The sequence below is a fragment of the Rhinolophus hipposideros genome, assembly GCF_964194185.1.
Source record: "Rhinolophus hipposideros genome assembly, chromosome: 4".
Classification (NCBI taxonomy): Eukaryota; Metazoa; Chordata; class Mammalia; order Chiroptera; family Rhinolophidae; genus Rhinolophus; species Rhinolophus hipposideros.
In genome coordinates, this window is record NC_138050.1 from 13933285 (window position 1) to 13948023 (window position 14739).

Genomic DNA, 14739 nt, shown 5'->3' on the forward strand with positions numbered 1-14739 from the left:
TATAGCTGTGCAGACCCATTATTTTGAGTATGAAAGCAAATACCACAAAGGAACAGTAAAGAATTGAAAGTTCCTATAGTTGGAGTAGGACTAAGGATGGAAGGACATGGGGCAAGGGAAAACTGTTTTTGTTGTTGTTATAAGCCATGTGGAGCTAATTTTAAATTATAAACATATATTACACTGATTAAAAATAGAAAGAATTCATCAGTAGAAAGTACATTTTGAAGAATTCATTTTTAAAGTTACTCATAAATTGAGTCAAATTATAATTCAACATTAAATGGAAATAATTTAGGTAAAGTACAGTTGAGGATGGACATTATATGTATATTTTTTTATTTAAATTACACATATATTTAATACTTAACATTACCCATACTCAAGTCTGTAATTATGAATAAAAGAGTTGCCTAGTCTTTTAACTTCAGCGATAATTCTTGATGTTCTCTATACCTAGAAACTCTATTTGACTTGGATGTTCTGAAAGTTAGAAGAAAAACTTCAATGAATTTTTAGAATAAATACTTTAAGAAACAACTCTAAGGTGACATTTATGGAAATAAGTAGAGGCACAACTTGGTTTCTATAACTTATTATGCTGCATAAGAAAAATATATCTTTTCTTTAATCTTTCTTGATTTAACATGCAACAGAGTTGTTTAAATGAAAACCACTGATAAAACTTTACTGTAGTGAATGGCACACTGATAATCAAGTTGATCCACGCATATTTTATATCCTTTACAGATATAAACATAATTGGACCTTAAAGAGTGATATGAGAGGCTAAAATTTTAAGTCAGGTTAATACTATGTCAACCAAGTCCAAAATAAATAATGCACAGCTTCCAGTCAAGATGGCAGAGTAAGTAAACGCTATGTTTGCCTCCTCCCATGACCATATAAATATTGCAATTCAACTATAGAATGACCATCATTGAGAATTGCCTGAAGTCTAGCTGAACCAAAGCCCTATAACAACTACAGACCTAAAGAAACCACTTTGAGACTGGTAGGAGGGGCAGAAACACGGAACAGGCTGGTCCCACACCTACGTGTGGTTAAAAATCAGGAGGGATATCTTGGCTGCAGAAGTTGCCCATGAGGAGCGAGGGGTCACAGCCCAGGGTTCCAGTGCCAAGGAGAGAAGTCCTCATAACTTCTGGCTGTGAAAACCAGCAGAAGTTGTGGTTGGGTGAGCCAGAGGGTGGCTGGAGTCTCAGGTTCTCCTCTTAAAGGGCCTGCACATGGACTTACTCGCTGATGGACTCACTCACTCTGAGCTCCAATACTGAGGCATCAGCTCGAAAGACACCAGGGACATACGGAAGGAACTGAGTTGTCTAGTTTCAGAGCAAGGGGTGGCTGGCCTTGGCGTGCCCTCTTGCTAAGCAGCCCCAATTTGGCACTAGCAGCAGTTGGCTCTGGTTTGCCGCTTTGCCTCTCCCAGACACCTCCAAACCCAGCACAAGTGGCAACTATCTGCACATCACTTTGTAGCTCATACCAAGTAGCCCCAGGCAGAGCTCAGGCAGTGGTTAATTTTGGCCTGCACCAGAGCTCCTCCCAAGAATTTCCAGAACCAATACACTTGGTGACCAGCTTCAGACCACAGCACCCAACCACCTCCACAAACAACACACCCAAAGGGCAAATCTGGCAGGCTCCAGAGCCCTGTTAAATCAAATTCTGCTCTGTAGGGTCAGCCCCTGCACAACAGCTCCTCCACTGTAGTCATGGCCAGTCCTCAAAACCTATCAGCCTGAGGATCAATCCCTCCCACTGATGTGCAAACAGCAACTAAGGCTCAACTACAGCAGGAGGGCACACAACACACACAGGGGACACACCAGCAACACCCAGCTCAGGTGACTAAGGAGACTGTGGCACTAGGCCCCACAGCACACCTACTACATAAGGCCACTCTACTAAGACCAGGAGACATAGCAGTGCTGCCTAATACTTAGAAACAAACACAAGGAGACAGCCAAAATGAGGAGACAAAGAAACATGTCCCAAATAAAAGAACAGAACAAGAACTAAACAAAATGAAGACAAGCAATCTATGAGACGCAGAGTTCAAAACACTTGTTATAAGGATGTTCAATGATTTCAACAAACTTCAACAAACAGGGAACAAAAAAGAACCAGTCAAAAATGAAGAATACAAGAATTAAAATGAAGAATACATCTCATGGATCAACAGTAGATTAAATGAAGCAGAGGATCGAATGAGTGATTTAGAAGATAAAGTAGCATAAAACACCCAATCAAAACAGAAAAAAAAAAAAACCCAAGACTCCAAAAAGTGAGGGTAGTTTAAGAGGCCTCTGAGAAACATGAGGTGTACCAACACTGGCATCATAGGGGTACCAGAAGGAGAAGAGAAAGAGCAAGGAATTGAAAACCTATTTAAAGAAATAATGACTGAAAACTTCCCTACCCTGTTGAAGGAAATAGACACACAAGCCCAGGAGGACACAGAGAGTCCCAAACAAGATGAACCCAAAGAGGCCCACACTAAGAAACACCATAACTAAAATGCCAAAGGTTAAAGTAAAAGAGAATCTTTAGAACAAGAGTAAAGCAATTAGTTACCTACAAGGGAGCTCCCATAAGACTGTCAGCTGATTTCTCAACAGAAACTTTGCGGGCCAGAAGGGATTGACACGAAACATGCGAAGTGATGAAATACAAGGACCTACAACCAAGATTACTCTACCTAGCAAAGCTATCATTAAGAATAGAAGGACAAATAAACAGCTTCCCAGACAAGAAAAAGCTGAAGAAGTTTTCACCACCAAGCCAGTATTTCCTTCAAGAAGGAAAAAAGATAAAAAATATAAATAAAATGGCAATAACTATCTATTAATAATTACTTTAAATGTAAATTGATTAAATGCTCCAATCAAAAGACATAGGGTGGCTGAATGGATAAGAGAACAACACCTTTACATACTGTGTTTCCCTGAAAATAAGACCTAGCAGGACCATCAGCTCTAATCTCTAATCAGCTCTAATTTTTGTCTCTTGGAGCAAAAATTAATATAAGATCTGGTCTTATTTTAATATAATATAAGACTGGGTCTTATATAAGACCAGGTATAATATAATATAATATAATTAACATAATATAATTAATATAATAATATAATATAATATAATATAATATAATATAATATAATATAATATAACATAACATAACACCGGGTCTTATATAAGACGCAGTCTTATATTAATTTTTGCTCCAAAAGACGCATCAGAGCTGATGGTCTGGCTAGGTCTTATTTTCGGGGAAACAGGGTATGCTGCCTAAGAGAGATTCATTTCAGATCCAAAGACAAACACAGACTGAAATAAAAGTAAAGGGATAGAAAAAGATTATTTCATGAAAATGAAATGAAAATAAAGGTGGGGTAGCAATACTTATACCAGACAAAATACACTTTAAAACAAAGGCTTTCACAAGAGACAGTGAAGGACCGAGTTATCCCACTTCTGGATATTTATCCAAAGACATCCAAAACACTAATTAAAAGACATATGCATCCGTATGTTCACTGCAGCATTATTTACAATAGCCAAGATATGGAAGCAACTTAAGTGTCCATCAATAGATGAATGGATAGAGGTGGTACATATATACAATAGATTATTACTCAGCCATAAAAAAGGAATGAAATCTTGCCATCTGTGACAGACCTAGAGATGGTATTATGCTAAGTAAAAGAAGTCACACAGAGAAAGACAAATACCATATGTGGAATCTAAAAAACAAACAAAAAGAACAAACAAAACTGAAACAAATTCATACATACAGAACATTTTGATGATTGTCAGATGGGAGGGGGTACCGGGGAATGGGTGAAAAAGGTGAAGGGATTAAGAAGTACAAATTGGTAGTTACAAAAGTCATGGGGATGTAGGGTACAGCATAAGGAATATAGTCGATAATATTGCAATAGCTATGTGTGGTGTCAGATGGGTACTAGATTTACTGGGGTGATCACTATACAAGTTATATAAACATCTAATCACTATTATGTGCACTTGAAACTAATATAACATTGTATGTCTACTATGAAAAAATAAAAAATTAAAAAATAAAAGACATGCACATGAATATAACATTTAAAGAAGAAAAAAATGTAAAACATGTTCAACTTAAAAAGAAATAATACCCTAGAACTGTGTTATGCAATACAGCAGCCACTAGCTACATGTGGCTAATGGGTACTTGAGATGTGGCTAGTCTAAACTGAGCTGTACTATAATTTGACATAGTACAAATAAAAGAATGTAAAATATCTCACACTTTTTTTCATACTAAGTGCATGCTGAAATGACAATATTTTTAGATATTATTGAAATAAGTTCATCTTTCTTTTTTTTTTTAATATGGCTTACCAGAAAATTTAAAATTACATAGATGGGTTACATTTGGGTCATATTATATTTATATTGGCTGATGCTGCCCTAGAACAATCCTGACAAGGAACCTTCAGGATTTTTAAGTTACCAACCCTAATCCTAATGTTTTCCATTTGCAAATCCTTCTTTTCAAACTAGAAAGAACCTAGTCCTTTGATCCTAGTTCTGGACATCACAGCTGATTGTGAAATACCTAATGCACAGGGAAGGCTTTACTTCCAGAGTAGCCCCTTAAATTAGACTTTCTGATTTTAGAGTTCATTAACTGTCAGTATATTTTATTCTTCAACACAATAGAAACATGTATCTTAATTTGAAGACCAAATATACTTTAAATTTTTTTATCTAGGTAAAGAAGATTAAAAACAGGTGTGATAATTTGAATTCTGAAAGTACAGTTTCTCTAACGTTATTTGGGGTGCGGGGTTATGTTATCTATTTCTAGGGAAATAAATGCACAAAAGTTCAGAGACCACAAAAAGGAACATCTACTGGAAAAATTATGCAGATGCCCACCATGAACAGAATTCACACAGAACCCATGACTAACACTAAGTATTAATTCTTTCAACAATATTTACTGAGTGCCTACAATGTGTCAGGCACTCTTAAGACTGTGGAATACACCAGTAAGCAAAATCAGATGGGATTTGAGCTCTTGTGGACCTTGTGTTTTAATAGAGAAAAAGAAACATTACACAAGTAAGAAAAAACTACATATGTGATAGATCCGACAGAGAGGCTTATGGTACTGCAACAGCGCACAACTAGGGGTGTCTGACCTAGTTTGGAGAGTGAGGGCCAGATGTCCTAAGCGTGCTCTGTTGAGAAAGGAGGTGGCGAGAAGGGAAGAGTCTGCATGCGCAGACCCAGGCAAGCCATACTAGGCAATCAGATACTGCATACCAGTGTACCTCTGAGGGCCATGGGAAGCCCCAGAAGGCTTATATGCAGAAGAAGTGCATTTGATTGATCACTTTTAATTTTTGAAAACCCTCTGGGCTGCAGCATAGGAAATGGTAATGTTCTGGATGGTGGTGGTGAAGACAGAAGGAAAATGGAGGGACATAAAAGCTAAAATCCACAGGCCTTGGTCATGCAATGGATACATTGAGGGGCTGACTCCAAGGTTTCAAGCTTTTGTGTGTTATTCACTAAACAGGCTGATAACTGAGGAGAGGTTGGGGCTAAAGATATGCCAAGGGAACAGCATATTTTAAAACAGACAGTTCAGAAAGATCAACATTGCTGATGGGTTAATTAAGATAACGAGTGGTCGTATTATAAACATGACCACTGGATTTAATTACATGAAGGTAACCAGATGTTTAAATGGAGGGATGAGGGAAAATCCGTGTAGTGCGGTGAGGAGTGTAAGAGGAGAAAACAAACAATGAATACAGACCACTCTCAGGAAAAGGTTGGCTAGAGCTGGAGGGGTGTTGGGGGAGGGGTGTCGATAGAGATTTCTCTTTAATGGCAAGAGAAATTTAAACTTGTTCTAAAAAGTGATGGAAAAGATGTGGCTGAGGGGAAAGACTGAAAGTAGAAGAGAAAAATAAGCAAACAGGAGTAGGTTCTTAAAAGGTGGAGGGGATGCAGAGGTTGAAGGATTGGTCTTAGGCAGGAGGGATAAATTATTCTTGTAAAAGGAAGAAAAGGAGAGAAAATGGGTGCCTTCTACTGCTTTGATATTTCTGAGCTTTTCATTTTTTTCCTCAAAGAAAAAAAGGAAGCTTTGTTTTTAGGCCGCTCAATTTGTACTGTCCATAATTAAGGTGAATTCATAACTTTATACCTGATGTTTAGTTTGAGATTTTCAAAATAAGGTCCAACCCAGTAAAAGTATAAGGCACAGATAAGTTTACATATATAAGCATCAATTTTGTTTAAACCTGGATGTTCATTATACTTCTCATTACCTGGAATAACTGCTGTATAATAAGATATACCAGATACATTCTAGTTAGGAACCTACCATCGTTCAATGTGTAGAGATGAAAACGTCCGTGAAGCTGCTTCTCGAGTTAACAATTTGAACCCACATTGTGTGTCCCTGATTCCTTGGACACAAAGGAACCACACCAGAAAGTGGAATCCATACATGAGAAGAGTACGGAAGTAAGAACGCTGAAACAAAGACAATATAAATGACTTTTCCATTTACCTGTAAAGACATTGAAAACACCTGGTTGTAGACAACTGCTACTAATATTTAATTGACTGGGTAGATCTTACATATAAACACCACTGTTCCACTAGCTTCACTGGCAAAGTATATTATACAAACCATACAGATGCTGTCTACTTAGAGAAGGGCGGAGGCACTACAACAGTCCTTGCTCATTTTCTGGAGTTTGAGTCAGAAGAGAAGAATCACAGTATCTGTGAAAGGTAGGAGCTTTAATCTAACAAACAGCCCTGGGGGCTACTACGTATGAGTTAGGAGAACATCTCATTCCCCTACACATTTTGTGCCTTTGCCCCAAATATATTTCAGTTTCAAAAATGGTGACAGTTAACCAGACTATTTTGAAAAAACAAAACAGTAAGATTTAAAACTGAAGTTCAAGCCTACCTAATAAAAACTTCTGATGAAAGAGGTAGAGTGTAATGTCACAGAAGTCACAAAAGTTAGAGACTAGAAAGGAATTTGAAAGAAAAACCCAGTCTCTAATTAGGTATGACAGATGTCTGATTAACTAGATTTTAACAATTAAGTTCTTTAATAGTTTTATTAAACTTAAGTAGTCTTTAAATCCTGAGTATTTACTATTGTTATTAGCGATTAGTTTTATTATTAGTACTTAACTGTCTACTTAAGACATGATATTCAATTATTCATGAAATACTGCAAAATCATAATAAAAATAGATCATATATCATTATCATTGTATTCAAAACTTGCATATTTAGGATTAAAACAGCATCTCTTAAAATTTTCTATAGTTAAGATTAAGAGACCCATGGAATAATACCATGTTTCCCCGAAAATAAGATCTAGCTGGACCATCAATGAGTCTTCTGGAGCAAAAATTAATATAAGACCCGGTCTTACTTTATATTATATAAGACCTGGTCTTATAGTATAGCAAAATAAGACTGAGTCTTACATTAATTTTTGCTCCAAAACACACATTGGAGCTGATGGTCTGGCTAGGTCTTATTTTCAGGGAAACACAGTATATTATATAAGAACCGGTCTTATAGTAAAATAAGACCAGGTCTTATATTAATTTTTGCTCTAAAAGGCACATTAGAGCTGATTGTCCGGCTAGGTCTTATTTTTGGGAAAACACGGCTAAGAGTCTATGTAGAATATTTAGTATCTCATATTGTGTTTTCCCGAAAATAAGACTGGGTCTTATATTAATTTTTGCTCCAAAAGACGCATTAGGGCTTATGTCCAGGGGATGTCATCCTGAAAAATCATGCTAGGGCTTATTTTCCGGTTAGGTCTTATTTTCGGGGAAACACAGTAGTGTAAATAAAGGTCCATTTCTCCTTTTGGCTTTTGTTTTTCATAATTGTAATCTTTAGTGTCATTCTTCATTCACATAGCTTTTTCTATCGTCATGGAACAGAACCATTACTCAACACTGACAACATGACATAAGTAGAACAAAACCACTGAATTAAGCTCGCTGCTATATTCAAATCTGGTTCCATTAATAATTATTAGCAGGGTGGCTCTGAGCAAGTTACTTCCACAAAGTCCAAGTTTCCTCATCTATAAAATGGGAATGAAAACGTCTATCTCACAAAGTTATTAGAAGGATTAAATGAGATAATATTAAAGTCTTTAGCCAAGTGTTTGGCACAAGAAGTTAACAGGAACTCAATAAATGTTTTCAATAAAGAAGCTTGAAAGCTCACTTTAACCTTCTCACCACAGTTTCACTTGTGTATTAAATAGGGCAAGAAGGGGAAGCAGAATAAAATACTTATCTATAAGGTATGTAAAACAAACTTTTTAAAAGGATCTAACACCTCTTGTTAATCACCTAGAATCACTAGCTATATTTTGATGTAAATATGCCTTACCTCTCTAAGTAGATAGGACAGAAACCTCATCTTAAAATACTCTGGGAATCTCACAACAGCTTGCTCTGTGCCTTCCATAGAAAATACTTCCAATAAATACTGGTTGATTGATTTAACCTCCAAAAGAGCATTTATGCTTAGGAAAGGAACAAACAGAAATTGAAAGATAGAAAAATAAAAATTAAAAGGTAGAAAAGTAATACCTACATTCTCCTTGAATAATTTTTAATGTGCTAGGTGAGCTTACTAGTTGTTAAATAAAAAGATTCATGGCTGCTTTTTGCTTGGATGTTGGTAGGAGATTTTTGTTTTAGAACATGGCTATTTTTAAAAAACTAGAAATAATGGAGTTCACATGAATACCTTATAACATTTAAATGCATAACAAGATAAACTACAAAGGATCTTTTTATTTTTAAAAGATTTTTATTAAAATATAGCTAACATACAGTATTATTAGTTTCAGGTGTACACCATAGTTATTCAACATTTACATACCTAAAGAAGTGATCACCATAACAAGTCCAGCAACCATCTGACACCGTACCACGCTATCACAATATTATGGACTATATTACCTATGCTGTACTTTACATCCCCATGACTTCCTTGTTTTATACCTGGAAATTTGAACCTCTTATTCCCCTTCACCTTTTCCCCCCTTTAAAATTTTTCAATTATAGTTGACATTCAATATTATATATTAATTTCAAATGTACAGCACAGTGGTTAGACATTTATGTAATTTAAGAAGTGATCCCCCCGACTAGTCTAGTACCCACCTGGCACTATATGTAGTTATTACCATATTATTGACTATATTCCCTATGCTTTACTTCACATCCCCATGACTATTTTGTAACTACCAATTTGTACTTCTTAATGACTTTACCTTTTGCACTCAGTCCTCTAACCCATGTACCACCCTAATAAATCTAGAACCCATCTGACACCACATGCTGTTATTACAATATTATTGATGATATTCCTTATGCTGTACCCTACATCCCCATAACTATTATACTTTGTAACACCCAATTTGTACCTCTTAATATCTTTCCCCTTAATATCTGAACACCCCTCCCACCCAGCAACCATCAAAATGTTCTCTGTATTTATGTTTGTTTCTGTTTTGTTTATTGTGTTCTTTAGATTCCACATATAAGTGAAATCAGATTGCATCTGTCTTTATCTGTCTGACATACTCCACTCACCACAATACAAAGGATATTTTATTTTAAAAACTTGGCAAGATATCTTAAAATTTAGAAGACATCTGAAATATAGGATAGGCTTATTTAGTTAAAGAAAGTTAACGAAGTCATAGAATAACATTATATGAACTTCTGAAGTAGATACTGAAAAACGAAGGAAAAAAACATTCACTACTTCAATATTAACAATAATCTCTCTAATGTTTATGAAATATAAACAAGTAATTTAGGTAAAATTTAAAGCTGATTAGTAATTTCATTATCTTAAAATAAGAAGTTCAAAGAAGCCCCAAAACTTAAGCAATAACTCTTCAAAGAAAATCTAAATACATCAAATAGATAGGAATGGATTCTTTACTGAATTTTTTAAAATGATAAATTCAAGAATACCCAGACAATATAAACATTATTGTTATAACTGTTAAACAGAACAAATGGGTATATGAATACATTTAAGGGTGCTAAAAGACTCCATCAATGCTGTATCATGTTTGTCTTCCAAGAGAGAATATGTACATAGGTATTTAGGAGAGGTAAGTATGAAAACTGCAATTAAGCTACTGAAGATGCCATTTACTATCTTGATTATTAATTCTTTTATAACTTTTTCACTGTCCACCATACAAGGGTTTATATTACTTGTAACACATTACAAAAAAACTGTCATGCTGCAGTTTCTTGGACATGTAGCAGATGGATGTTTCCTCTTGGAGAGGAACTTCTACTGTGTTTCCCCGAAAATAAGACCTAGTCGGACCATCAGCTCTAATGCGTCTTTTGGAGCAAAAATTAATATAAGACCCGGTCTTACTTTAATAAGACCGGGTATAATAATATAATAATATAAAATAATATAAAATAAAATTAATATAATATCTGGTCTTATTTTAATATAAGACCTGGTATAATATGATGTAATTAATGTAATGTAATGTAATATAATATAATATAATATAATATAGTATAGTATAATACTGGGTCTCATATTAAATTTTGCTCCAAAAGAAGCATTAGAGTTGATGGCCCAGCTGGGTCTTATTTTCGGGGACACACGTAGGTGTAAGACAGGTACAGTTCTACGAGATCATCTGGACCTGAACTCCGAGCCTACTGAGCAGCAGTTATACACGGCATCTCCAGTAGACAACTGCTAATCTCTAATCAGTGAATCAGTTTTTCCTTCTTTTCTATAGAGTAGCAGCCAATTCTGTCAGTTCCAAAAGCACTAAATCAATCACCTAGTTTTAGAAATGAGGAATGGATGGATGGATGACAAGTTAAATTACAAACACGGAAACCCTGGGATAGGGCCCTGATGTCTGGCTGAAACCAGTACTGGGCAAAAGAAGATTTAGATCACAGCAGTCTCACTTAAATACTATTGTAGGCAAAATTCAGAGTTTTCAACTAGTAATGGAAGTTCTAAGTGAAAAAAATGTACACCATTAAAAATAAAACCCAAAAAGCCAGTTCCTTCTACTGCCACCAACAGTAAACACAGGTCCCAACCATCTTTTGCCTCAATTACTTCAACAGCTTCCTAATTACTGCTTCCTATTTCTCCAATCTGTCTTTATCCTTCACCAAGTAGATTATTCTTTATTTCCCCTACTGATATACTATTTTTAAACAGGAAAAAATTTAATCACAAAACCATTAAATTAATTTCAGTCTATTTTCATTAAATGCTTTTGTTTGCATATTTTTACACAATTATACTGTATTTACAATATCATACTATTTTTTCCTATGACCTAATATTTTAGGTATTTCCCCACATTATTGTATAGTTCTCCATTTTCATTTATTTTATTGTCTGCATGACATTTTATCCAGGGGAAATATCTATGTTTTCCAAGGTTAGAATTTAATATTATAATTATATTATAATATTATATATTATATATATTTATATATAATATATATATATTATATATTATAATATTATATAATTATATTATAATTATAACTAATTATAATTAGTGCTGAACATCTTGGAATATATTTTCTTTATCCCTCATGTATCAGTAAAATGATGAACTTAGACTAGCTAATCTCTATACTCTTTCAGTTTCAAATTTCTAAAAGTGTGATGATATTCTCTATGGTTACTAGATCAACTTTTTTCGAATACCAATGTGAGTCTATAGGGATACAGAATACTGGACCAAATGCTGAAGATGTTAAAACCATTTATGTCTTAAAAAAGGAGAATCTAGGTTTCCACATTTAAGCATAATCCTTAAGAGGTTGTATGACTTTGCCATCAATTTATCTTGACAAAAATTAGAATTTCTTAATATCTTACTTTAGAATCATTGAGGGAAAGGTTCGATTTTTTATTCCACTGGCTCTGAAACTCTGGTATGCATAAGGGTAACCTGGGAAATTGTTAAAAATGTAGACTCCTGGCCCCATAGCTACTAGAGTCTGATTCAATGTGTCTAGGATTGGCCTAGAAATATGCGTTAAAAAACAGAAAGGAAAAATCCCTCCCCAGATAATTTTGACTGTACACTGAAAAATAGAGCTTTATTCTTGACTTGACTATTCTAGTAGATGAACTATTAAGAATATAATGGACAATTACTGGGCTACATACGAGGCCTATATTTTTAAGTGAAATAATAGTTATAATAAAATAAAGTAAATGCCTAATCAGTATGTTGTATACCTGAAGCTAATATTGTATGTTAATGGTAATTGAAAATTTTTTTTAAAATTGCATAGAATAATTCCTTAATAATATTAATTCCTTCAAGTTACTCCAGATTTTCTAGCCTAATTTACAAATTACAAAATGAAGAATTATTCTCTTCAGTGATTTTTTTTTAAATATTCTAAAAATGACAGTTACAACTTGTCAAATTTTAAAGTATAGTGTTTTTCTAAGAGGAATAAAGTTTAAATTTTTTATTTACTTTGAATGAAATATAGTGCTTAAGTGTGTCAATATGGAAAAACCTAAAAGCAAGTTGATAGTTTCAAAATGCACCACTTGGAAAAGTTTGCCATATATGGTAACTAAATGAGGACTCTTTCTTTGGGTCTTAAAAAAAAAAAATCAAAACAGCTGTTTGCATTCTTTGTCAAAGTGAAGTGTACATTCTACTTGTGTACTCCTGCGGACAAAAAAGGGGCCATGTACTGAACCTGACAAGCTCTGGGAAGGCCAGCAAGGTGGGCCCTACAAACGAAGAGACCAAAATTAACCACGCTGGATGGTCTGAACATAAAAATTCCTTAACTAAAAGTGGGTCATGGCCACTCTTTGCCTTAAGTGAACCTATCTGCTGTCTTTTTGTGCATCTAAGATAACATACCCTTGGAATGTCAGAGTAATCCCTTTTTCCAGACCCTCGGGGCACAACGGCTGCACCAGAGCAGACCACAGAACCCCTCATTGTTATCTTGTTCCCCGAATACCATCTCTATGTGCTGTAAACTTTAATTGTTAACTATCCTGTACCCACCAATATAAAATAAGTATGTGTCTCTCCATGTTTTTATCCAATCCCAGAGATTTTCCCACTTTGCTTTCTCCCGCCCCCTTAATCTACCACCAAACGATTTCATGTAACCATTATTAGGCCTCCTTCTTTGATTCTAACATAAAATAAGTTGCAAAACTGCCATTCTCCACAACATTTTCTGAATCTGTTGAGATTCTGCTTCCCCAGTTGTGATCAGTTTGGCTCAAATAAACTCATTAAAGTTCTCTACAGGTTTGGACCTTTCTGATGTCGACACGCATGTAAAAAAAAAAAAAAAAAAAAAGTCAATTCCTAAATGTGTTACTCCTTCATCAATTTTCCAAATTAAAAATTCTTTTCTTTTTTCTTGAGAGGAACCTCATTTTTATGAGACTAAGTCTGAAAGCTTATTTTGTGCTAATGTGTATGTGAAAAGAAGCTACTGAAGCATGCGGTTACTGAACACCTCCGCCTCACCTGAGCAATGGATTCTTCCTTCAAATGAGCTCGTGATCCACATGCAATGGCCATTTGATCCTGAGGAAAAAAGCAATTAAAATTCTTCAATGTTTAAATATCACTAATAAAACATTTATTTTCAATGTGAATATCTCATTTTTTAGAAACTGGTTTCTTGAAAAAGTAACATTAAATATCTTTAGAGGTTTGTTAAGGAGTTCATAATATGTACACCTTCAAGAAGTCTAACTTTACTAAGAGGATATATTCAGGGCTACACAGGGCTACATTATGCATTATTTCAAAAATCATGTATTTAAATGATTTTTCTGATTAAAATACTATATTAATATAATTATAAATAAAAATAGTAGTATTAGAAAGAAAAGAGTTATCTGTAGATGGTATGATTTTATACATATGTGATATATAATCATTACATTTGGAAAAATCCAAGAATGTCAACTGAAAAACTACTAGAATAAGTGAATTTAAAACAATGAGTGAGCACACAATGAATATATTATTTTAGCCTTCATATATACAGTGATCAAAAGATATAATGCAAGAAAAGACAGTATTTATAACAGCAATAAAGAAAAATGTAGAAATAAATTTTACAAGAAATGTAGCAGGATCTAAATAAAGGAAATATGTAAATGCTACCAAGAGAAACAAAAGAATCTAACACACAGAAAGGCATACCATGATCATGGATGACAGGATGTGATGACAGCATTAAAAAGTCAATGTCCCCTAAGTTAATCTTTAAATTTAAGGCCATAATAATAGAAATGCCAAAATAATTTTGCATTGAACTAGAGAAGCTGGAAGTTAATACTGAAAAACAAAGAACCAAGAAGAGCCATTAAAATTCTAGGAGTGAGGAAGGACTACCTCCAGAGGATTTAAAAATGCATTATAAAGACACCATAATTAAAGATAAGGTACTGGAATGTAAACTGATAAATCCATGGACATAATGGAGAAGCCAGTAACATATACACATTAAATACCTGGGTACTTAGAATATGATAAAGATGACATTTTAAATTAGTGGGAAAAATACTCTGTGGGCCATCCTGATAGCCATTTGGAAACCAAGTTAAAGTGGA

General features: G+C 34.5%; 1 protein-coding gene across 6 annotated transcripts in view; it reads right to left on the minus strand.

Moving 5' to 3' along the window:
• Positions 1–14739, minus strand: part of ALG5 (ALG5 dolichyl-phosphate beta-glucosyltransferase) — a 42804-nt gene that overhangs the window by 6625 nt on the left and 21440 nt on the right. For all 6 annotated transcript variants that reach the window (XM_081046980.1, XM_081046983.1, XM_081046979.1 and 3 more), the window contains exons 7-8: positions 13643–13702; positions 6413–6564 (exon numbers count right to left, since the gene is read on the minus strand). In XM_081046980.1, coding sequence (XP_080903106.1) covers positions 6413–6564; positions 13643–13702 — 212 coding nt within the window. The remainder of the gene's footprint in view (positions 1–6412; positions 6565–13642; positions 13703–14739) is intronic.